Raw genomic sequence first — 25,750 nt, 5'->3', positions numbered from 1 at the left:
GCAGTAATACAATGCATGGATATCTTTCTATATGAATGACCATGAAAATTAGAAGTTCTCTATTTTCCATTAACTATCATCTCTCTGAAACAGATTATTTTTAATAATCAAAATCATGCTTTCAAATATGTCATTATAAACAAAACCTCTACAGAACGCTGTTTAAGTCTTCTTGATAGGGTTAGTACTAATTTTTATAAACCAGATTTCTAAAAACTGACTCTGCATAAAGAATTACTCAAATTCAGCTGAGAGGGGGGAAGAGTATGCCTGTCTTTACAATTTCAATTTCACTTCTGCTCATAACCCTATTTATAATTCAGTTACATCCACAAGACTTCACAAGTAGTTGCTAAGCAACAGAACATGCTGAGTTCAGAGCCATTGAAATCTGGCTCTCTGCCACATGAAAATATTTAACAGAGCCTAGAGCCTCCAGAATTTACAAAATGAAGAAGAAAAGAAAAAGAAAGAAAAATTCCAAAGAGACAGAATAATAAATAGAGTAAGTTGCCAAACTCTTTTAAAAGATTCACATATTCAGATCAAGAACTTCATTTTGGTATTTCTAAATATTTATTATATCTCTCTCTTAAATATTTTATATCATCTTTTTAATGTTGAAATTAAGACAAGTTATTCTTGTGGGGAAGAGAAGAAATATGATTAGTCGTATCGCGTTAAAGGCATAACAGCTAACTTAAAAAATATAATGTGCAAAGAATAGCCCTCGAAGAGACTACAACAACAGTCTGTGGGACATGACTGAGACTTTCTATGTTGGGTTTTGAAGGCCAGGAGACAAGAAACTATACATTTTCTTCAAATTCCTTTATCCTCATATGCCTGGTCAACTACTGAAAGAAGAGATAATTTTACCCAAAACTGCACTGTTTTAATTTTAAGGATGTCTAATAATTAAAAAATTAAGCATATCTAGAAATTTATTCACAACTCAAAATGGTTACAAAAATTAACTCACTTTTCAACAGATATTGAAAAGGCAATGAATATGTTTCAACACTCATTCACTGATAAAAATAAAAATTAAGAACATAAAGATTGCTCCTTATGCCGATAAAGGCTACTTCAAACCAATGGAAAACTTTATATTTAGTAGTAAAACACCACAGCTAGGGGCGCCTGAGTGGCTCAGTTGTTAACGTGTCTGCCCTGGGCTCAGGTCGTGATCCCAGGGTCCTGGGATGGAGCCCTGCATCAGGCTCTCTGCTCAGCGGGAAGCCTGATTCTCCCTTTCCCACTCCCCCTGCTTGGGTTCCTGCTCTCGCTATCTCTCTGTCAAATAAATAAATAAAATCTTAAAAAAAAAAGGGGGGGGGGAGGGGCGCCTGGGTGGCTCAGTCGTTAAGCGTCTGCCTTCGGTTCAGGTCATGATCTCAGGGTCCTGGGATCGAGTCCCGCATCGGGCTCCCTACCCGGCGGGAAGCCTTCTTCTCCCTCTCCCATTCTCCCTCCTTGTTTCTCTCTCTCGCTGTGTCTGTCAAATAAATAAAATCTTTAAAAAAAAAAATCTTAAAAAAAAAAAAAAACTGGGCGCCTGGGTGGCTCAGATGGTTAAGCATCTGCCTTCGGCTCAGGTCATGATCTCAGGGTCCCGGGATCGAGTCCCGCATCGGGCTCCCTGCTCCTTGGGAGCCTGCTTCTCCCTCAGCCTCTCTCTCTCTCTGTCTCTAATGAATAAATAAATAAAATCTTTAAAAAAAAAAAAGCTATTTCCATTCAAGGCAAAAATAAAAAGTGTGATAATATACTCAATATTGTTCTAGAAATCCTACCAAAGCAGTAAGAGCTCAAACACAGTAAGAAGATACAATGAAGAAAACATTTATTTCAGAATAGCAAGAAAAAGATATCTAGAAACATTAACATATATGAAAAAATTCAGTTATAAAAATATGTGAAATATTAGAGCTATGTTGGACATAAGGCTTGATGTAGAAAACTATCAATTCTTCCTGGATGCAACTTATTAGAAGTAATTCCAAACCAAATGTCACCTAATTATTTTTATTATCATAACAAACTTTTAAAATTAATCTGTACAGGGGCGCCTGGGTGGCTCAGTTGTTAAGCGTCTGCCTTCGGCTCGGGCCGTGATCCCAGGGTCCTGGGATCGAGCCCCGCATCGGGCTCTTTGCTCAGCGGGAGGCCTGCTTCTCCCTCTCCCACTCCCCCTGCTTGTGTTCCCTCTCTCGCTGTCTCTCTCTCTGTCAAATAAATAAATAAAATCTTTAAAAAAAAAAAATTAATCTGTACAAAAAATGGCAAAACAGGAAGAAAATTGAAAGTCAAAAGTAAGAAAAAAAATGATGCTTGCCCTCTCAGATGTGAGAGAATATGACAAAGCAGTAATTATCTTAAGTATTAAGAGATGAGTACAATATATTATCTAGAAGACAGACAAAAGCAATACAATATCTGACAAACAGCATCACAAACTAACAGGGATTAAGTGGATTTTGAAATAAATGGTTGAAAATGGATCAAAATAGCAGTTGAGCATACCAGTACAATAGCAAACAGATTAGATATGAAATAAAATTTCAAAGGCGCAGAAAGCACTACAAGTAATCACAAATTTTGAGAAATACTTGAGGGACACCTGGGTGGCTCAGTCGGTTAAGCATCTGCCTTCGGCTCGGGTCATGATCCCAGAGTCCTGGGATCGAGTCCCACACCAGGCTCCTTGCTCAGTAAGGAGCCTTCTTCTCCCTCTCCCTCTGCCTGCCACTCTGCCTACTTGTGCTCTCTCTCTCTGTCAAATAAATAAATAAATAAATAATTTAAAAAATTTAAAAAAAAAGAAATACTTGAAAACTAAAAAACATAGTGATATGGAATTAGTATCCAGAATAAAAAAGAACACCTATTAATGAATAAAAAGGATAAACAATTCAAAATAAAAATTAAAAATCATAAATAGGGAAACATAAAACAACAAACATAAGATGTTCAACTTCACTAATAATCACAGAAAGACTAAACAAAAAGAAGATACATTTTTACATATCTGACTGGCAACTATTTATAGTTAGCAATAATATACAGCAGTGAGTAGTCTCATACACAGATGGTAAAAGACATCATTGTCATAACCATTTTTAAAGACAAATAGGCAAAAACTGTGCACCATTTTGACACACCAAAGACACTGAGATATCTTAAGATATACTAAGATACTGGGGCACCTGGGTGGCTCAGTCAGTTAAGCGTCCAACTCTGATTTTAGCTCAGGTCATGATCTCAGGGTTGTGAGATCAAGCTCCTCATCAGCCTCTGCACTGGGTGTGGAGCCTGCTTAAACTTCTCTCCGCTTAAAATTCTCTCTCTCCCTCTCCCTCTGCCACTACCCTCTTCTCTAAAAAATAAAAAGTTTTTTTAAAAAAAGATACACTAACTTTTTTTAAAAGGAACATATCAGGATTCCTACTGCTGCACCAAAATAGCAAAAATACAAATTGTTTTTGTTTGGTTTGTGCACAAAGACTTAGACAAGTGGGAAAAATCTTTTTTTGTAATCCAGAACTCACTGTTCAAGTATGAGTTTTGATACAGATAAGAAGGAATATGATACCTAAAAAAGATTAAAGTGATGAGAGCATTCATAAACATGAAGGTTGGCTCCAGGACTACAGAATAACTAAAAGCACAGGATATAAGGGAAATCTCAGCTATACTGAATTAGTATTCTAATTTTAATGTTGACTTGAAACAAAGATGTTTTCTTTCTTTAGGCTTTTCAATTGAGAGCACAATGTCTGGACTTAAAAGTATTGGCATATCCCAACAATCTGTACAACTCTAGGGTGTGATAATTTAGAGGTGAATAGGATTTGAATTTAGTCATGTTCGAGGGTGTCTGAAATTGGGAATTATGCAGATCCTAAACATGGCTTAAAGAAATTGGATCCAAAAAATTACAAGTGGGGAATTTTTGAAGTATGTCCATATTCAAGCGGAAATCAAAGAAGCCCAACCAAACCAAACCAAACCAAACCAAACTGTGGACTGACAGTGACAACTGTAGATTGAACAAAAATCCTTCTTAAAAGGGCTATTTTGAAGATTATGATTCTGACTTCGGAGGAACTAGGGTGATTGACAGTGGTAGGAGTCACATGTGAAATTCCTTAAATAACAATTTGTCGACCTTAAATTAAAAAACTACAAAGAAATATAACATCCATCACTAAGATAATAGCTTTTAAGAAATACTGTGAAGAATCCTCACTAAAGAACACTAAAAAGTTAAGAATGTAGTAGGTTTCTTTCATGGGCATGAATATAAAGTGTACAACAAAGGAGCTGCAGAATTCTTAACACTTTAACATAAAATCTGAAGCCAGACATACCTTTTTGAATACTGGTACTATCATTTCCTAGCTAAGTTACCTGTTCAGTAATATATTCCTTCTTTGCCTCAGTATCCTCAACTATGAAACTAAAATTCTAGCAATGCCTCTCCTCATAAAAATGTTAAAGGGGTTAAATGGGATAATAAAATAGAAAGTACTTAGATGCCTAAGTAGTCAATAAATTGTTTCCAGGTTTTATGTCATTGTATTAAAACACACACACAAAAATAATATATTTCTAAACATTAATACAGGCACACAAGTGGTATTTTAAAGTCTGGAAGGATAAATGCCTAACTAGACAAAGGAATATAAATACCAAGTTTCACTTAGATGTGCCAGTTTGAATTTTCATAATGAAGGCACAGTCACGTAATTTGTATCTTAAACTCATTCCACTTTCCCCAATCTCTTCCATGCTAATAATAAGCCAGAGCAACAATGACATTTATAAATGTAATTTGTTGACCCACCCAGACACTAAACTGCAGAAGAGACAGAGAAGGGAAGTTACAATCCAAAAGCTAAATTGCCAGCATTTCCCATGAGCAGCAAGTACAAGTACCACTTCCCACCCCCTCACAATCATTTCAGTCAGCATCAACCCAGAGTAAAACAGGAAATCTCGAATACAAAAATGAGTATAATCACAAATAGATGCCAAACCCCTCAAACAAAAGAACTACTTAGTAAAATGAACAGAAAACATTTTAAAATAGTATATTAAATATTCTGAAAAGGTATTGTACCCACAAGAACAAGCAGATATGAAAAGAAATCAATCTGAAACCTTAGAAATTCAAAACAAGAGCTGCATGGACACAGCTGAAGTAAGACATAGGTAATCAAGACCAGATGTCCTCTCAAAATATTACACAAAGGAAAAACAGAAAAGCTAATTGACGGGGAACATACACAGAAGCAACAACTTTCACTGAAGATGAGTTTTAGAAAAAAGAACTAAGAAGGAAAGAATATAAAAGAAACAATTCACAGAGTTAAAATTAAAAATATATATATATGTTTTCCAGAGAAAAGGTCTGCTAATTATACCAAAACAGACTAAATTAAAACAAGCCAAAAAAAAAAACAAAACAAAAATCCTAACACCTAGACATATTGTGTTAAGACTTCAGAAAACCAGTATGAAAAAATATTAATAACTTAGAGTAAAAGATCACTTAACTACGAAGGAATAAGAATTAAACTGACATCAGACTTGTCATCAGCAATACTGAATGCTAAAATAAACAACAATATCCTCAAAGTTCAAGGGAAAAGTTATTTTTAGCCTAGAATTCTATTGCCAGAAAAACTAGCAATCAACAGGATGAAAAAATAAAGATATTATTTATGAGCAAAGACTGAGGATATGGACCCTTGCTAAAACAATTACATAAAAATATAATACAGATTCAAGACATCAAAAGACCCTAAGAAATGGGGGAGGAATTCAAATTAGGGAACTCAGATAATGCTCCAAAAGGAAACATCAATGCTCCAAAAAACAAGTAGAACTCATGGGCTGGCTGTTGAGGATCCATCATCTTTAAAATAAATAGTCTGGAATTAAAATCTCAAGATAATTATATAATGGGAGATAGCCAACTTAGGGGCTGTGAAATGTGGGGCAAAAATAAAGAAAACTGTCAGTCTAAAAATAACTTACCAGGTTTCAAACTGGGTAAAGTGACAAAAATACCAGATATGCATTATAAACAAGAGATACACCTTATAACAAAATAGCATAGAAAGGTTAAAAATTTTAAAGGATAGAAAATGATACACTAGGGACACGTGGGTGGCTCAGTCAGTTAAGCGACTGCCTTCAGCTCGGGTCCTGATCTCAGGGTCCTGGGATCGAGTCCCACATTGGGCTCCCTGCTCAGCAGAGAGTCTGCTTCTCCCTCTCCCTCCACTGCTCCCCCTGCTTGTGCTCTCTCTCTGTCAAATGAATAAATAAATAAAATCTTAAAAAAAAAAAAATGATACACTAAGCAAATGTTAACCAAAAAAGGGTAAGTAATGTATATTAAAAACAATTCAAATTGAAGATCAAGTTACTGGACAAAAAAAACATATTTCCTATAGATAAAATTACAACACTTCAAATCACATAAAACAAAACAGGTTTAAAAATTTCAGGAAGAAACTAATAAATCCACAAGAGATAAACATACCTCGTTATAAAATCTACAGATGAAGAAAATGAAAGTAATATAAACAATGCATGTATTTAATAGAAAAATAGAACCGTATATCCAACAAACCCAGAATATGCATTTTTCATGAACACATCCAACACACATTAATATTGACCACATATGTGGTAACAAGGAAATAAATTCAAAGACAAAAAAACAAAAAAAATCACACAAAACCACATCCTCTGGCCATAAGATAACAAAGTTAGATGAGCAACAATGAAATAAGAGGAAAAGGATTGCCTTATAAATTAAAAAAATATGTATTTTGGATTAAGGAGGAAATCAGTGGTGAAATAATAACTCTGAGGAAAAGTGATAGCCTTAAGCTGCACATATTAATAAAAAAACCCACAAACTCAAAAATGCTAGTAAAGGAGGAAAAGTACAAACCCAAAGCAAGGAATTATAATAAAAGCAAAAATTATGAGGGAAAACTCAATAAAACAGCAAGCAACAATAAAACCAATAGCCAGTTCTTTGGGGGGAAAAAAAAAACTATTAAAAAGTGGAAAATACATCAAGGAAAACTGAAAAAAAAGCGTAATAAACAATATTAGAAATAATAAAGACATAACTACAAATATAAAGCAATACACTTGGTTCAAATATTCAAGTATATTTAAGGTTACCAATGGTATGTGTGAAAAATACTGAGGAATTTGAACTTATTGCAAACTCAATAAAGTTCAACAGTGCTAGGTGCCTGCCAGAAATGTCAACACAAAGTTAAGCTGCAGAACAGAAGCACACAGTCTAAGGAAAGGGAGACGTTTTTTAGTATTACATTTAGTTCTGAGTGGCCCAGATAAAGAGGGACTCTTAAAGAAACAGTAGGACAAACAGGATGACCAGGCTAAAGAATGACCTAGAACAACATGTTATATGAGAAATAGTTGGGAAAATGGAGGATATTTAGCCTAGAAAACACAGGAATTTTAATGGCTTTCTTTAAGTAGTGCAGATCTATTATGTGTGTATAACAGATACAGATAGAAAAACAGGCAGGCAGGCAGACAGACGAGTACAGAAACAAAAACAATGAAAGGCCAATTTCTCCTAAAAATCAACAAATACTGATTTGTTCAGATATCCAACAAAAGAAGGAATTAATTGCCTTATGAAATTAGAGATCTCTGTCATTAGAAATGTTGAAGCAGAAACTAGATAATTATCTGTCAGGAATAATAAACAGTAGGCTCCTGTAGAAAGTGTGATGTTACAACTACTTGACCACCTAGGTCTATTCCACTTTCAAGATTTTGTTATTTGACATTGCTTACTAATAAATTTTGTTGCCTAAGAGGAACACAAAAACTGAAAACTCAAAATTTATCCCTCAGATTTTTGGATCATTCATACTCAACTTAAACAGTCTCAAAAACTATACATCTTTATCCTCAAGACATTTATCTTTGTCTTACATGATTCCCTTTAGATTTATTTGTGTCTATACAAAAACTCCTCTGTGCAACTTTCCCTCCTCTTGCTTTGCTATGACCCCCATTTGAATATTTATCGATTGCTATTTTGGTCTAACTCCTTGCCTCTTTACCTATTAATAAAACCCCCTCAGTATTTCTCAACTATCTTCCCGATCTAACATTCTCCCTAACAATTATTGCTCTAGATAAGTGTGAAAACTTCCCAATTGTTTTAGATATATGTGTTCTCCACACTAAGAGAAGCATGCCTTTCTTCCAATCCAACCTTTAGTAAATTAATAAAAATTGGTATCTTTCTAGTACCAACATTTCTCTAATCCTAGTGAAGTTGCTTACTCAAATGAAACATCCACAAACATATAAATTTTTATACTTCAACAAAACATATATTAGAACAATAATTTTCAAAAGCCTAAGCAACATTTTCAAAAGGCAAGAGGAAACAGTTTGTACCCCTGAAACATGAGTGTGGCTTCTATAATGCTCAATCTAGCTGGCCTCTAGCTTTTAAGTACCCAACCATGTAGTAATAAATGACCAATGGCCTTTCAGAGTCTAGAGAACTGAAAGTCCCATCTAAAACTAACACTTCAAAGTTGCAGAAAGATCCTGCTGTTCAACTTCTAGAAAAGGAAGTGAAGACCAAAGAACTGCCTAATACCTTTCTTCCTCCTCTATTTCTCAAAGCCAGCCTCACTATCACCCTTTGCTTTGTCACCTACTCACACTCATCCCCCAAAATTATATCAATCAGTAATATATTTTATCACTGGCCATACTGATAATTAGCAGACACACATATCTGCACTTCTGTATAAACATAAATCTTTATATCTTTATAGTATGGTTACATATTCTTTATATTATATACTTTTTATTTCAATGAGATAATGGTTTTCTGTATGCAATTTTTCAAGCATACCAAAAAAAAAAAAATAATATAACAAATGCCTCTGTCACCTTCACCTAACTTAATAAAATATTAAAATTTTTAATATTCATTTTAGTTTTAGACTTAATTTCACTTTGTTAAGACAGTGATAAGTTTAAATATGTGGAAATGGAAGCATAAGGGTGGAACTGGAAAACTTGACCATGTTATATGTATAAATATACATTATCTAACGTATGTCAGTGAACCATTTGTGAAAACAGAAGCAGTCAGATTTTGATGATGAATTCAAAGTGGTACATTTACTCTAAAACTTTATAGTTTAGTAAGGTTACAAAACGTCATTTCTCTGTATGTACCAGTTGGTGTCACTACAACTGAAAACACAGTAACAGGACTATAATGAAAAGAGGTCTAAAACTGATTTCTATGTAATATGAACATATTGCATGCATGAGTAATGTTCATATATGAAGCCCACTGTTAGTTCATTTCAATATAAACCTGAGGAAAATTGTTTAAAAAAATCATTTTTTAAAAGAAAAAATCCAAATATGGTATTCACAATCTCCTGAAAATTTACATTATACAATCTACCAATCCTGGTATGACTGAAATTAAAAACAAACAAAAAACCTTCCAAAAGTGAGAGACAGATATAAGGCCTGAGGGGTCGAGGGGTGGGTGGTGGGGGTGATCACAAAAAAAAGGACCTGAATCTCTTACCTGTGGGTAGCTTGATATTGTGGAAAGGACTTCCTCTTCTGTAAACCACTGCAACTTAGTTCATTTGTATAAACAGTAAAAGCTAATGCAGACTTCTAGAACAGCCTTCTTGAGCCTAAATTCCTTGCTTGGTTCATATTCATAAAAAAACAGGAATACAGTAGATTGGCTACATATTAAAATTCCTTGCAAACAGTGATTCACATCTGTTGTGTAGTTTGTGCAGCAAACAACCCAATAACCACAAAAGCCAAAAAACGTCAGCCAGTATGCCAATGAAGCTCAGAGAACACACAAAGTACATCTTCCAAAGGACTGTTGCAAGTGAAGATGCCTAGAATCAGAATTCTTTTGTACTGCTTTCTATTCTGCCAACTATTAGGACTGCAGCAACTGTGTGCAGTTAAGTACCTCCCACATATTACCCAATAGTATCAATAGGCATAAATCTATAAAAACAGAACTAAAAGCTTCAAAGGCTTATAGCTTCTCATTATTCCACATATTGTCAGTTGTGGAGGTCTCAGTACTCTTATTCTAAAGCATCAACTCTGTCCTTTCAGTCCTAAAGGCTGAATTCTTATACATTCCAAACAGAAAATCCATGACACATATTATTTGCTGCCCTAGCACAGCCAGACTGCAGTTACAGCTAGCTGGCACCAGTAAGAACAATTTACATAAAGCAGTCCTCATTTCATGACCAAACTAAAGGAAAATACTGCTGAGTAAACCCTCCCCCATTCGTTCCCCAACAGGCACCGACTGGTTTTAGAATATATCTAGTTATCTATTTACCAATGATTCAAATCCAGGTAATAAGACAAAATCAATTTATAATTCTTATGTAACTGACATTTTACCCCCACCACACCAAAAATATGTTTAACACCCAGAGATATTCAAAAGCCTTAGTTTTCTGTGACATAGACCAATATATTACATAAATCCAGTAACTACTATTTTTAACAATCATTAAAAATATAAATTATAATTCACATTAGGTAAAAGCTGTCCTCATTCGACTATACAGCCACCTTTCAAACTTTGTTAATCATTTAAATAGTAAATGATCATTAAATAGATTTGCTCTTAGAACCACACAGCTTTATGTGTCACCAAATAAGACTTACTGCATATTCAAGTAACATTAGTACAATGATTAAGTAATTCAACATATTTACCACTAGTTAATATTACTAAACTTTTCAAAAAGCTCACGTTAAGTTACAAATATCTACACAAGAACGTATTTTGTCAGTGGCACATTCTCATTTAACCTAAATCATTCTTGTGCTGTTTTAATTGGCCAGATCTAAGAATTGAGTCACTGCCTATGAAGTCCTTTGTTTAAATTTTTTTCAATTACTTTATCACCTAATACATAATTCTATCTCTTCACTTCTATTTTTCCATTTATTTTAGTGAGTCTAACTATACTAAATTTCATTTTCAAATAGCCTAGAAACTAGTTTAGTGCCACATATTTTATGACAATAAAATGAAAAGTACTTAATATGCTAACCAGGGGTTATCCAAAATATGTTCCTTATTTTTAAAGTAGGCTCCCCACCCAGCATGGAGCCCAACGCGAGGCTCGAATTCACAACCCCAAGATCAAGACCTGAGCCAAGATCAAGAGTTGGACCCCCAACTGACTGAGCCACTCAGGTGCCCATGTTCCTTATTTTTTAATCTTATTTTCTGCTGTGGTTTTTTTTTTTTTGATTTTTTACTTATTTTATGAGAGAGAGAGAGCGCACAAGCAGGGGCAGCTGCAGAGAGAGAGGGAGAAGCAGGCTCCCCGCTGAGCAGGGAGCCCAATGCGGGGCTTGAACCCAAGCCACCAGGATCTGGACCTAAGCTGAAGGAAGATGCTTAACCAACTAAGCCACCTAGGGCACCTGTATTTTCAGCTGTTCTAAAACATTAGTCTTAAACTACCCCTATTACACAATAAAGACAATGGGGCTCTAAATTAGAGGAAAAATAAAGTTATCAAACATCAACAGTAATTAGTAGACTTTAATGTGTGCATAATCCTAAGTGTTACCTTGGTTTTCTTTGATAAGCAATAATGGATTTCCTCAAACAACTATATATTCTTTTCAGAATCTGTACTCCACCAGCAGCAGAAGGAGGAAAGAAACAAATATATATAATATGGTGTCATTCCACATAGTGTACACTGTTTAAGTAATATTTGGCTATTGATCATAACATCTCAGAGTTGGAAATCATCCAAGTATTGTATTCCTTCCGGTTTTAATTTTGTTAGCTGTGTCCGCCCTCTCTCTTCCTACTTTATGTAGCCAGCTCTTTGAATAAAAGTACTTGAAAATCAAAGGACCTAAAATCATTTAATCCATCATAAAATATAATGTATATAACTATCTGTTAAGCTGAATAAGTAAAACAATCACCTGACAGTGAATTAATCATAAGAAGCTTAAATTCTCTATAACCTGTTTACTGAAGTGCCAACAATGTTATTAATCTAGCTCAATGCTTTGCAAATAATGGTAAAGAGCCAATGTTTTATCTCTAATCCATCAAAGATCAACACTTTTGTAAATTCAACGAAAAAGAATTACTTGGAAAGTGAAACAAAGTGAAAGCATATAAAATGTATGCGTCAATTATTTTTATTATTTGACCCAACTGACATAAAGTTACTTTATTGGATCGATATAAAAATTTCTAGACCCTCTTAATTTCAGTTCTTATCTCATGGAAGACCAGGAATAAACAGACAAACTAATCTGAACTGACCTTGAAACTGATCCACAGACCACATTTTGGTAGTGTTCACCTACCCAGGATTCTCAAACCCTTGGGTAATTTAACCTTCTCATATTTAGTATCTATCCTCCTGTTTCCCCTGCCCCAGTGTAAACTCCTCGAGGGCAGGGATCTTGTATGCCAGACACTAAAACAGTGCCTGGCAGGGGCGCCTGGATGGCTCAGTCATTAAGCGTCTGCCTTCGGCTCAGGTCATGATCCCAGGGTCCTGGGATCGAGCCCCACATCAGGCCCCCCGCTCCACGGGAAGCCTGCTTCTCCCTCTCCCACTCCCCCTGCTTGTGTTCCCTCTCTCGCTGTCTCTCTCTCTGTCAAATAAATAAATAAAATCTTTAAAAAAAAAAAAAACAGTGCCTGGCAAATAACAGGTACATAATAAATGTTTGCTAAAATTGTTGAATCAATTGATCAATTCACAATCCATTTTTGTTTTCACTCTATCATACTGCCTTAGCACCAGTAAGAATTCTTACTGTGTCCCGTTCAAGCTCTTTAAAGTCTTCACTTTGAGATTAAAGCACCTTGCTTTCTGGCATTTTTACTATAAATCAGCCAGACCCCTAACAACCCCTCACCCTAAAAATCCTTTTCTAAAGTATCCAAGTAGCGCAGAATTCTCCCCAATACCATAATGATTGGAAAAAAAAAAAAAAAAACAGAAAAAAAATTTGTGTCAGAGGGAAACTTGTGAGGAAAAAGCAACCAATATTTACTAATACTTAATTTGTGTCCCACACTGCACTAAATGCTTTATATATACTATGCTCATTTAAATCCCAATTATCAACTCTGTATGGTAGACTTTATCCCCATTTTAAAGAAAACTAAAGTCTGAAAATAAGCAACTAGCTTCTTCCCATAAAAAATAATGCCTAAGACTTACTGAGCACTTATGATAGGCATTATACTTTCAGCATGATATATACATTTCTCATATAAATGTCTAACTAGTCAGTGAAAGAAAATGAGTTCACCTTGACTGATTCCAAAGTTTGTCTTCTCCCAAATCCAACCACCTCTCTCTTTTAATGGTTGCAGAATGGCATTAAGAGCTTAAGTAATTTATTCAAAACTATACAATTACTTAATAGCAGTACGAGACAAAAATAATCATTTCCTGACTTCTATACTAATAGTTTCCACAATGCATGTCATGATACTTCCATGTCAGCAAAGAAAAGCAACAGGTCATACAACTCTCCTGGGTAGTAGCACCTGGTTTACTATAAGAAAGGCAGAAGTCCTTAGGCAGATGGAGAAGCAACTCCTCAGATATGGTGTTAAACTCCTTTTACATTAAACTCAAAGGATTCACTGAGTCAATAAGCACTTTTTTCATCGTTTCCATATTCACACATTAATGACTAAGAACAGACTGCTACAAATTACTAATAGAGAATTCTGTGAAAGTTCTAACTTGAGCAATTAAAAAAAAAAAATCCCTTATTTGAACAGACTTTAAACTTTCTCCCAAATCACTCTCTTTTGGGAGTGTGAAGAGTTTGGAAAACAGGAGAGTCAGTGTTTCCTGTGCAAGTTAAATGCTTTTTCAATTTCCACTGAAGTTTCCTCTAACTTAAAGCCATTTTCCAAAAAAGAGTAAGATTTCCCTGGAGTTAGCAATGTCATGGTATACATGAGTGCTAAGAAGCTGGCTTTCACTCTGGAAAATGTGGAAAATCACATCACATCATGATCATAAACTACCATGTTTCCTGCATCATCAAAGTAGTCTCAACATAGTTAAGACAGTGAATGTTATGTAAACAAAAGCAAACTTTTAAGAAAAATAACTTTATAATGGCCTCTAAAATTAGTCTAGTGCAGTTAAGAAAACTTTCTACTAGCAACTTTCTCATTTTTAGTGCTAAGACTTCTCAACTCAACCAATTTAGACACAAATCTTTTATAAAATGTATTTCATTTACCTGTTGGTAAACTGTGTATCTTGAATATATTTTAACTTTTTCTTATGCAATATCATCATTAAGAACATCAATATGATAAACAGTGGTATCTTTAACGCTGTCATAACATTTAAAGAAAAGAGAACCTATTATCACATTAAAAGACCTCAAGGTATTCGTGTTTCTAATTACTATTTCTTTAATCTCTTCACTTTCATTCTACTGTCACTTTTTGCTGATGTCACTGGATCTCCTTCAATCAGCACCACAGTACTCTAATATAGAGAAATCAGGACAAAGCTGAAGATTAGCAAAGGCGCCATATCTTCTAAATAAATGGTCTTTACACGTGCAGTCTCTCCTACCAAGTAAAGTAGGCTAGACTTTACTTATGCTTACTTTCTTCTAGGTTAGAAGCTATATTCCTAAATATAAAAGGCTGCCAACAATCTGTCAAGTAGAAGAGGGATTTAAAAGGAACAATTTAGCTTTAACAACCAGAGTAATAGACCAGTGGCTAAAGAATATAGTCTGTTGGCTGCCAATTTGTGGCTACTGAAAGAAAACTATACTGTTCTTAAGATTCTCATTTGTACTGAAACACAGAAAACTCTAGGCCCTGAATTCAAGTCTTCTCTTTAGAGAAATTATATTCTCACTGTATATTTGGAGGACTCAGTCAAACTAGAATTGAAACATTTCTCCCATTTACTCCCTTAATTCTGTAATACCAACATTCTATATTGGCTTTACTTAAATAAACATATCTACCATATCCACATACAGCAAAAGGTGGCTAATCTATGTAACAGAATGGGATCAGTAGTACAAACATGAATACTACATACTACCAAGTGGATATGGATGTACTACTATCAAGTCAGTACTTCTTGCTTCTGAGCATGAGTTATATAAGAAATTTCCCATACTGTTTAAATATACCACATTCCTCAATCCAATCACATTTGATAAAGTACACGACATCTGAGAAACAAAAAAACCTGAAAAGCATTCAAACTATTACTGGAAAATCAGCATGCAGAATATTTCATGGTACTCTTCAGAAACATTATTCTCAGTATATCTTTGCCATATAGATAGGAATTTTTTCCCATTTTACAGATGAGGAAACAAGAGTCAGAAAATGGAATGAGATGACCAATATAAGAAGAAAGTAGTAAAAACAACTCAAATTTAGGTTTAAACTCTTAGTCAATTTCTTTCACTATCTCAACATTTTCCTTACAGGCTTATGCTTAATGAAATGGCTCAGGAGAAAAGATAAACAAATAGGGAGCACAAAAAGTGACAAAATAATAACATTAAACCTTAATTATCCAGCTCCCAGATTTATCATGCCTTCAATTATTCAGCCTAATAGCTAACCTGAAATTCAGCATGGACAATTTGAAAACTGTCACCAGTCCCAAAAGTAATAATCCCACTGAGGTGCAGTTTATGCTTATAGTTGCAAATATGCAACATGGCACTGAAAGAATTAGCAATAATATCCTGAGTAACCACATTGTTGGTGTTTCCCCATGTATAAGTAAAATCAATAGAGTCTCCTTGTAGAGGGTGAAGGTAAATTTTATAATCCACAACAGAAGACAAAAAGAATGGATCATTAAAATTTCCCCAAGGTCTTACTCTGAAGATCAACATAAATTGGTTCAATAATTTCAACCTAGCCAATTTTTCTCTAGCAATAAAGAACAAACTGAGTGGCTGGCTTATACTGTATGAAATATTTGAATACAGTAAGCTGTTCATACTATGAGAAGCATGAAAATAATAATGATTAAGGGCACAGCACATTCACTTCCTATGTCATACTCACTCTAAGGCAAAACCTTACTGAAAGGCACAATGGATAAAATCTCTCTCTCTCACAGGACTGAACTTGTTGCTCTTCTCTTTTGGGGGCAAGCTCGTATTATTGGATTTATATAAAGTAATGTTCAGGTTATTAGAATCCATTATATCGCATAAAAAGAGTCCTAACAATTTCACAAAGTAGTAAGCTAATGAAAGAGAAATAAACATGCTAAAGCTGTTGATGAAACTGAACTAGTGATCCCAAATACATGTGAAGCCACTGAATAAATGACCAATGATTAAGTTAAGAAAAAAATTATTTTGTTAAAAAAAATTAGAATATAAATGCAATTTTGTGGCAAGGCAGCAATTTCAAATAACTGTTAAATCGTGTAACTATAGATCTTTAACTTCATGAAATTAAAAAAGAACATAAAGAATTCACATTCTAGAATACCTGTCAAAATGAATTCTACAGTCCCTTACCACCTGAAGTTCTACAACTAAGCAACCTAGATCCTGACACTAATACAAGATTATAATTGTGATATATGATCTGGTTTCAAACTTTTGTTTTCATCATAACAGCCTAATTGTTCTCATTTTATTAAATAAGCTTATATTAAGTAAATGTAATACTTTAAATTATAAAGTAAATACAAAACAATAAAATACCATACGTATCCCTTTTAAATACAGGGGTCCTTCATAAGAATTTAATGTGCAAAAGTTGCTGTTTTCTAAAGTTCAAGACTTACTGTTCTATGTAATATTAGTCAGGGGTATATTCATAATACTCTTAAGAAAACTGGAGAAATGTACTATACCATTTATAAAAAAATTTTAGTAAATACCATAATTTAAGCATTAGAGCTTAAACTTTCTGCTATCTGAAATATTATGTGAATAAAAATTTCATTCTCCTAACTCTCTGGCTCACTGTGGACTTACCAAATCTCAGTAAGTGTTTCAATTTCAGAAGAATGTTAAGAAAGCTTTTTGAAAATTGTGAAACTAAATTTACAAAATCATTGAAGTACATTATTTTTAAGTATACCACAAGTTTAAACTAAGACTAAGGTGGGCATCAACAATATCAATTAATCGAAACAACTTGAATATTTATTTCAGCTCTGTTGCATTAAAATTCATTAGCTAGAAAGAAAAGGGGTATCCAGACCTAGATGTGAACTTGTTTCTAAATTCAAAATCTGAATCTGAATGACAATTTAAGAAAAAAATAATTAGAATAAAAAGTTAGCACCCTTAAAAATGTGAAAGAAGTGAATGGCCAAGAGGAGGCAGCATAACAAGAAAGAATTAGAACCCAGTACAAAAAAATAACAGTGTTAAAAAATTTTTTTCTTTCTCTAACTACGACTTATATTCAGAGAATTAACATTCTTCCCAGAAAGCTACCAAACAACAGCTCCAAAACACACACACACACACACACACACACACACAGAAAAAATCTCTTTTCATGCAAAACAAGGCTTATTTATGGCTTCTTCCCCCCCCCAAAAAAAATCTATTCAGTACATGTACTGTTTTTAATTTATACCAAAAAATATCAAGCAAACTAAAATATCCAACACAAAAAGAATATTAAGTTAATTAGGACCAGAAAACACTATTGTAGTGATCAAATGCTCTGGCAATGACAGAACATAAGATGGGGAGAAATTACAGGAATTTAACCTTTGACCTCACCATCCTATGTACTCTTTCCATAAAAGAAGCTTAAAGCAAACACTTCAACTTCTTAGCAAGCAAGCTCTAAGTTAACCTTGCTATGTAAACTCAGTAGAATTCAAATATTTTTTTTAATTAAAATGTTCAAAGATAAAGAGTAATTGGTTCTTACCTCTGGTCCTGGTGCATGTGCCAAGTCTCCTCACTGGCATAGTTGCTGCCTAAGCAGCTACAAAGACTAGGTCAGCAGCCATTTTGAGACAGCTGCACTGTCTCAGTTGCACTAAAGTGTAATTAAGATGGCTGCAACGTGCACTCAAGAACTCACACAGTGAAAACTCAGCTATGTATCAAACAAAGCCCCTCCCACTTTGTCAGTCTGCAGGAAACTGAACACAGACAACAGCTAATGCATATACTGCAACAAACAATGCAGCTGCTTAGGACACAGAAACCAGAGAAGGCAGCAAGCCAGTTTTGTAACACAATGCCTGTGAATCCGGACTTGCAATACAGACTTTGGGCACATCCAGATCCCAGACAGCCTAAAGTCCATGCCACATATTAGCAGTTACAGAGATAGAGCCAAATCACACACAGCAAACACCAGGGAATTTGCTTGAAAGAAAGCCTCCATTTCAGTCCAGAAAAAAAAAAAGTCTGCTCAAGGCCCTTTTTTTTTTTTTTGCCTTTTATAGTACTTTTATCATGAAAAGAGTGCCAATTTTTATAATTTCTGGAAAATTAAGTTATTTAAATCCTGATAGTCAATTTCCATTTATAGAAGGCTAATTAAAGATCTTTTTCCCCACAGAGTCTAAGCCCCAAAGTACTCAAATCTAGTAAAATGGTTAAAGCTTGCAGTCAAATTTTTGAATCTTGACAATAATTTAAATAACTGTGGGGAAGAGACTAGAGTCACTAGAGCTATGATGGCAACAAAGCTTATTTTGAGTAATCTGCCATAAAGATAAAAACAATTTCTTCTCTTTCGTAGTCCAGATGGCCACAAAGACATCTCTAGGTGAGTGGTTTGGTCCCAGGGCAAATTAAATTTCATGCCCTGCCACAGACCTCCCAACATTTTAACGTGAGCGAAAAACAAATAAAAATAAAGAATGTAGACACCCCTGGGGGAAAAAAAGCAATTAGGGAGAACAACAGAGTAAAATTCAGTCTAAAAGTGGGTATATTAACAAAACAAATTTGAGAGAGAGCCCAACAAATCTGTCCGTGGCAGTAACCCACCCATCAAGAGAAGAGAAGGACAAGTGCACAGAAAAAACCTGTTTGCTTGATAACTCATAATCATCTAGGATATCCACCTTTTCCTTCTCTTTTCCTTGGTTTACCTTCCTAAAATCTAGCTGCCCTATGTGATCTCGTGTCTATCCACCACACAATGTAGATATTTACTAAAATTCGTTAAGAGTATAGGGAAGTGGGAGGGGTATAGCCAAAAGGAGATTGGCCCCATAAGTTGATAACTGTTCAAGCTGAGTGATGGGCACATGGAGTTGATTATTTCTGTATATATTTATAATTTTCCATAATAAAAATTTTAAAATGAAACAAAAATAACTCAGCTTTTGTTTTTTATTTAAATTCAATTAATTAACTAACTCAGCTTTTTAAAAGATCCTTACTTATTCTCCAAGAGGCAAACTGGATAATATAATGTATGTAAAAGACTATTCAAGTACTACACTAGATAAAAAAAAAAGTTACACTTAACCAAACCACATTAATTCTTCAAAAAAATAACATTCTCTGAGGGTCACTCAAATTTATTCCTTAAAAGCAAGAGGTCGGTAAACTGGAAAAGATTCAAACAAGATAGACATTATTGTAGCACTGAAATGGGACTAAGGTTATTGGGGAGACAAATAACCAAAACTTTTAAAGCTGCCAAGTGAGCAGCTTCCGATATTCAGATAGTAGATTTTTTGGATGTCTGTTCTACAAAAATTTAAATGATGTAACACACCTTCAAATGTACCTTGTCCCATTCTCCTCACCCTAAGCCTCCCCTGCCTTGCCAAATACCTGCCCAATGTAAATCCTAACTACTTTTTTCTCAGTCTAAGTTTTCCTGAGCAAGCTAAGTTGCTGGCTACTACTATTGGCTATAAGAACTACTTTTCACCCACTTTAGATATCAAAGTAAAAAACATACATTCCCATATTGTACCAATTATCCCCCAGCCACTACAATCATTTTACTACCAATTTACTAGATTTTCTCTAATATCCCAAGGCACAGACATAAAACAGTAACTATACTGATTATCTACTTTACACACGGCACTTAGAAGACAAAGTAGTAGGGAGATATATTAATACAGATCAAGCCTTCAGATAAGTTTTACATGCATTACTTCAATTAATTCTCACAGTAATCCTACAAGGTAGGTATTACCTCCAATTCATGAGTGAAGGAAACAGGCTCAAAGATTAAATAACTTCACAAAAGTACTAGGAGCTGAAATACATGCTAGACTACACTCAGTCTGGGCCCATAAAGCTCCCTTCACCCATCCCTTCCCACACTGGTTCTGTTTCTACACATCATGAAAATGGTTTAGAAAAGGAAAATGGTTAGGCTGTTATTCAGGTAACTGGTGCCACTGCCAACATGTTTCACTCTCTATCCCAAAGAAACAATCCTAGTTCACCAGATAAATCCTATTTAGGACTCAACCTAAATGATCTCATCAGTAACAATCTTTTCCTTACTCTCTTTTCCCTTTACTATACCCATCCCCCAAGCCAGGTATAATTTCACTCTCAAGATCTTTTGTGCATACCATCATTATACTTACCATATTTCATTACTTCTATCTTTATATATGAGTCCCCAAGGACAGAAATCACATCTTAATTCATTTTCCATTCACTTCCATAGTGCAAAACACAGTATTTGCTCAATAGATGGTGAGTTGAAATTAACTCCCAGTGTTTTCATTTCTACCACAAAAAATCTCAGAAAATTCTACATCGTTAAGAACCTTCATTTTCAGGATCTCAACTCTTACTTTCTAGGAAAAAGTTGTCAACTAATAACTAAGTTTTTAGCCTTGGTCTAAAAAGCCTCTGTACTTTAAAACCCAGGGTGTGGGGACACCTGGGTGGCTCAGTCAGTTAAGTGTCTTGCTCTTGGTTTGGGCTTAGGTCATGGTCTCAGGGTTGTGGGATCGAGCCCCGCATAGGGCTCCATGCTCAGCTCAGAGTCTGCTTGAGATTCTCTGCCTCTCCCTCCGCCCCTCCCCCTGCTCATGCTCTCCGTCTCTCACTCTCTCTAAAATAAATAAAATCTTTAAAATCCAAGATGGAAAAAATACCTTTTGTAGAGCATTTTTCAGCTTTTAGAGAGTTTTTACAGGCAATACACAGAAACTACTATATGCTTAGAAGAGCTGAACTCTAAAAAGTGTCTATAAAAAATTATGGAACGTAAGCATATTATTTACTTTTAAATTCTTAAATTTTACTAAGAAAGAATATTGTTTGATTATATATCATATAAGAAACTTATTTTAGATAGGATCAGTCTTAATAAACTGAATCACTGTTTATTTGTAAAAGCAAACACATTTGGAAGCTATTTCTAATGTCACGTAAACATTTCCATGATTTTCCAATGTTTTAGCTCTTCCTAAATATAAACTAGCACTTTTCACATATTTTTTTCATTTCAGTCTTACAATGATCCTGTAAAATAAGAGTGTTATAATTTCAAAGTTTTATGAGCAGAGAATGTAACCATTTGCTAGGGGTCGCGCAAGTGACAATGAAAATTGGAAGAGAATTAACTATAATCAACTACTATAACCTTTTACACACATATATCATACTATTAAAATACTTTGCATATACAAAATATTAAAAATTCCATGGAACCTAAATAAAAGGTTTCACTGTATTACAGAAACTAAATACTTTTATTTAGTTAATACACTTTAGTTACATATTATTACCAACCTTATACATACAAAGAAAACCAACATTAAAAGGATGTTAAGATAATGAAATGAAAACACCTAATCTCACTCCCTCAAATCCCACTAAAACTTAGTAATTTTGAAAGCATAAATCCTAAAGAATAAGGAGAAAAGTAAAAGAGAAAAGAGCTAAAAGATTTTGGGAGCTGGAAAATAAGCAGAACCATTGGTAACTAATTTAGCAGTTCCCCAAATATCGTATTCCATGCTTCACTGGGGACAAGTACCAATTTAAATTACATGACAGCAACTTCAAAAGACACAGCAACTAAAAGAACTAGGCCAACTAAGGTGAAGGGAGCAAATAGTAGGATGGTGTAACTAAAAAAGGGAATACTAGTGAAAGCATTTTGCGAATCAATAAGATACACTAGATATCCTCACCACATTCCACTGAATACCTCCTCTCCCCAATCCTAGCAAAAATATGAAGACAACATCCACAGTTAAAAATCAGAGTAGCATACCAAAAAGAGACAGATTGAGTGCTTACTGCAGAGACCCCTAGTCTTCTTCTTCCATTAATCTTCCAAAATGCTGACAATCAGATCTTTATTCCCCATGTATGAAAATGGAAAACTAGAGCAACGCTCTCTGATCCCCTCCCTCTTTGGGAGCTTTGTACTGTCACTCAATAAACTCTGCTTTACTATCACTCAAGATAATGGAAAACTATTCTCTGGGGGTATCTAAAAAGCACAAGACCCAAGATCTTAAGGTCTTGGGAGCTCTCAAAAAACTGCCCACCCAGATAAACCAAAGAGAAGTTAAAAGCTGACAAATGTAGATATTCTAATCAACTCTTTTTTTCAAAATTTTTAAAAGATTTTATTTATTTGTCAGAGAGAGCACGCTCACACACATGCACAAGCAGGGGGAGAGGCAGGCAGAGGGAGAAGCAGGCTCCCCACTGAGCAAGAAGCCCAATGCGGGACTTGATCGCAGGATCATGACCTGAGCTGAAGGCAGATGCTTAACCAAATGAGCCACCCAGGTATCCCTCTAATCAACTTTTTTAAAAAAATTTTTTTAAGAGAGAGAGAATGTGCACAAGCTGGGGGGGGGGTGAGGGTGTTCTGGGGGCAGGGGGAGAGGGAAAGAATCTTAAGCAGGCCCCACATCCAGCGCAGACCCCCATATAGGGCTCAATCTCATGACCTTGAGATCATGACCTGAGCTGAAATCAAGAGTCAGATGCTTAACTAACTGAGCCGTGTAGGTGCCCCTCTAATCAACTTTTTAATCTTCCACAACATATAATATAGTCAGGCAAGGAAGAAAAAGGCACCTGATTAAAGTCTAACATGGAAAATAGACACCAAAAACAAGCCAAAACAAAAACAAAAAAACACAAAAACTATGCAAAAAAAAAAACTTCAAAAAAATTAATATCCACAGATAAGAAAAGATGTTGCAGTCATGTGTCAAGAATAGAATATTAGTTGGGGCGCCTGGGTGGCTCAGTCATTAAGCATCTGCCTTCGGCTCAGGTCATGATCCCAGGGCTCTGGTATCAAGCCCTGCATCGGGCTCCCTGCTCTGCAGGAAGCCTACTTCTCCCTCTTCCACTCCCCCTGCTTGTGTACCCTCTCTCGCTGTCTCTCTCTCTCTGTCAAATAAATAAATAAAATCTTTAAAAAAAAGAATAGAATATTAGCAGCACCTGGCTGGCTCAATCAGCAAAGGATGAAACCTGATCTCAGGGTCATGAGTTCTAGACCCACATTGGGCATAGAGTTTACTTAAAAAAAAAAAAAAAAAAAAAAGTAGAATACTACAGGCAAGGACCTAAAAGTAGAAATGATGAACATGATAGAAAAAATGAAGAACTCAGTAGAAGAACTGGATGATAAAGCTGAAGAAATCTAACTGAACAAAAATACAAAGTTGTAAGTAAGAGGGAAATAAAATCTAAGAAAAGTGGAGTACCCCTCCAATAATTCACATTGGAATGACAGAATGGCAGAAGAAAGGTATCACCAATGAAATCATTTAAGAAAAAGTTCCAAGACTGAAAAACAAGAGTTGGCAAACTGAAAGGGCCTGATGAATGCCAGCAAACAATGATAAACAGATCCACATCAAAGAATTACAGTGAAACTGCAAAACACTAAAGACTATTAACAGATTAACACTTCCAGTGAGGGGAAAATCAGAAATAAGAATGGCTTCAGATTTCTCAGCAATAAAAGAAGCAAAAAGATAATGAAACAGTGCCTTTAAAATTCTGAAGAAAAATATTTTCCAACCTAGATTTCTATACCTAGCCAAATTATCAATCAAGTATCTAAAAATATAGTGACAATGTTCACACACTCCTGGTTTCAAAGAATATACTTCCCATTTACTCCTTCTCAAAAAGTTACTAGACAATAGGGTCTCCTTCCCCTAATGACAGAATAAACCAATAAGAAGACATGATACATGGAAAACAAAGGTGCTACACAAAGAATAAAGGAATTCCCTACATGGTAAATATAATTCTGATCACAGCAGTGTCCACATGTAGAGGGCAACTAGGCCAATTGTAGCAATGAAACTCAAACAAAAATGAGTCAAGATCCTTGCTGCCACTGTACCTGAGGGAGGTTTGTCTACTAAATAAACATCAAAAGATCCTTAGGTAAAGGACCATACCAAATCATCTTAACTATTACTATTATGTAGAAGAGACTCCAGGATACAGGCCTCCTGGTATAAAGTTGACATTACCTTCATGAATCAACATCTGTCATAACTATACCAAGAGAATGTGTCAGGATTTCTATGATTCTGTTGGTCCAGTGCAGACAACTTTGTGTAAGTAGATTACTTAACCCTAATTGAGTAAAACAATAATTACCTAGGACTAAATGAACTGATTTAACTAGGGGTAATATTTTTAATGGTTATATAGGGAAAACTCTTCTTAATCTATCTTTAACCTTCAATTTAAAATGTACTTTGTATGAATAATAATTTAAATAATATCTTGATCCAATATCCTCAGAATTCCAGGGGAAAAAATAACTTGTGAAAGATCTTAATATGGGTTATAAGAAGCCACCAGAACAATTAAAGAGCAATTCTGTAGAAAAATACTGAATATATTGATTGGCCTTATCTAAACTGAATCTTTTTACTTTTTTACATAGTTCCAATAAGAATGTTTTCCTTCCTATCAGGATAAAACTGGATAAATCAAATTGGTAACCATGACTACAAGAGAAATGTGACATTTAAAAAGAGAAAGCTTATAATAAGGTATGACAGGGAAAAAGGACTGCTCCTCAAATGTAGAAATGACTGCATTTCAAATGTAGAAATGATGCCTAGTAAGTCCTCCCAGAACCTAATTTAGTAGGTCTTCTTTAATTTATAGATTCCCAGGTTTAATAGGAATAAAGAGTATCACTTCCCAAATGACAATGATATTGACAAATATGGAAATCTCAGAACCATAAGACCCTAGTTTTAAGTACTGCAGATGAAAACTCATTGAGATGAATTAGATGGCTCTTGGTTCCTGATCTTGTAATCAAGCAGATAAATAAATTATTACACTTTACAAAACGTCTAGACAGAAGTTAACTCTTAAACCTCTTGTCAAACGTACGCAGTTTTGCTAACAAGACAATAAGGAAGTCTTTCGGTATTAAACAACTTCTCTTTAGACCTGTGTAAATAAAGTATCAAAAAAAAAAATAAAGAATAAGATCATTAAACAAACTTATGTGGTCAAATTTGTGTCTTAAGCGGCAGGAGCTTGGCCACAGGAATGGTTATGGAAGAAAACTGACACTTTGTTTTGCCTCAACTTTGAGTGAGCATGTCCACCAAGTTCCATACCTGTAAAGTAAATAAAGGGGGAGGGAGCACTTTGTACACTGGGGGGGGGGGGGGGG

General features: G+C 34.9%; 1 protein-coding gene and 1 non-coding gene across 4 annotated transcripts in view; one reads left to right on the top strand and one right to left on the bottom strand.

The window, feature by feature from the left end:
- Positions 1–25,750, bottom strand: part of ATF7IP (activating transcription factor 7 interacting protein) — a 126,630-nt gene that overhangs the window by 90,877 nt on the left and 10,003 nt on the right. For 2 of the 3 annotated variants that reach the window (XM_081821265.1, XM_081821266.1), the window contains exon 1: positions 18,038–19,378. The exons of the other annotated variant lie outside the window; for it this stretch is intronic. In XM_081821265.1, coding sequence (XP_081677391.1) covers positions 18,038–18,054 — 17 coding nt within the window. In that variant the 5' untranslated portion in view covers positions 18,055–19,378. Of the gene's footprint in view, positions 1–18,037; positions 19,379–25,750 lie in introns of those variants that run through there. 3 annotated transcript variants of the gene reach the window in all.
- On the top strand, positions 3,474–3,591 carry LOC115941902 (small nucleolar RNA SNORA40). The gene has a single exon (XR_004076573.2). It is a non-coding gene; the product is annotated as a small nucleolar RNA SNORA40 (small nucleolar RNA).

The sequence above is a fragment of the Leptonychotes weddellii genome, chromosome 5 (genome assembly GCF_054177405.1).
Source record: "Leptonychotes weddellii isolate Sample4059 chromosome 5, ASM5417740v2, whole genome shotgun sequence".
NCBI lineage: Eukaryota > Metazoa > Chordata > Mammalia > Carnivora > Phocidae > Leptonychotes > Leptonychotes weddellii.
This window is presented reverse-complemented; position numbering and strand designations above follow the sequence as displayed.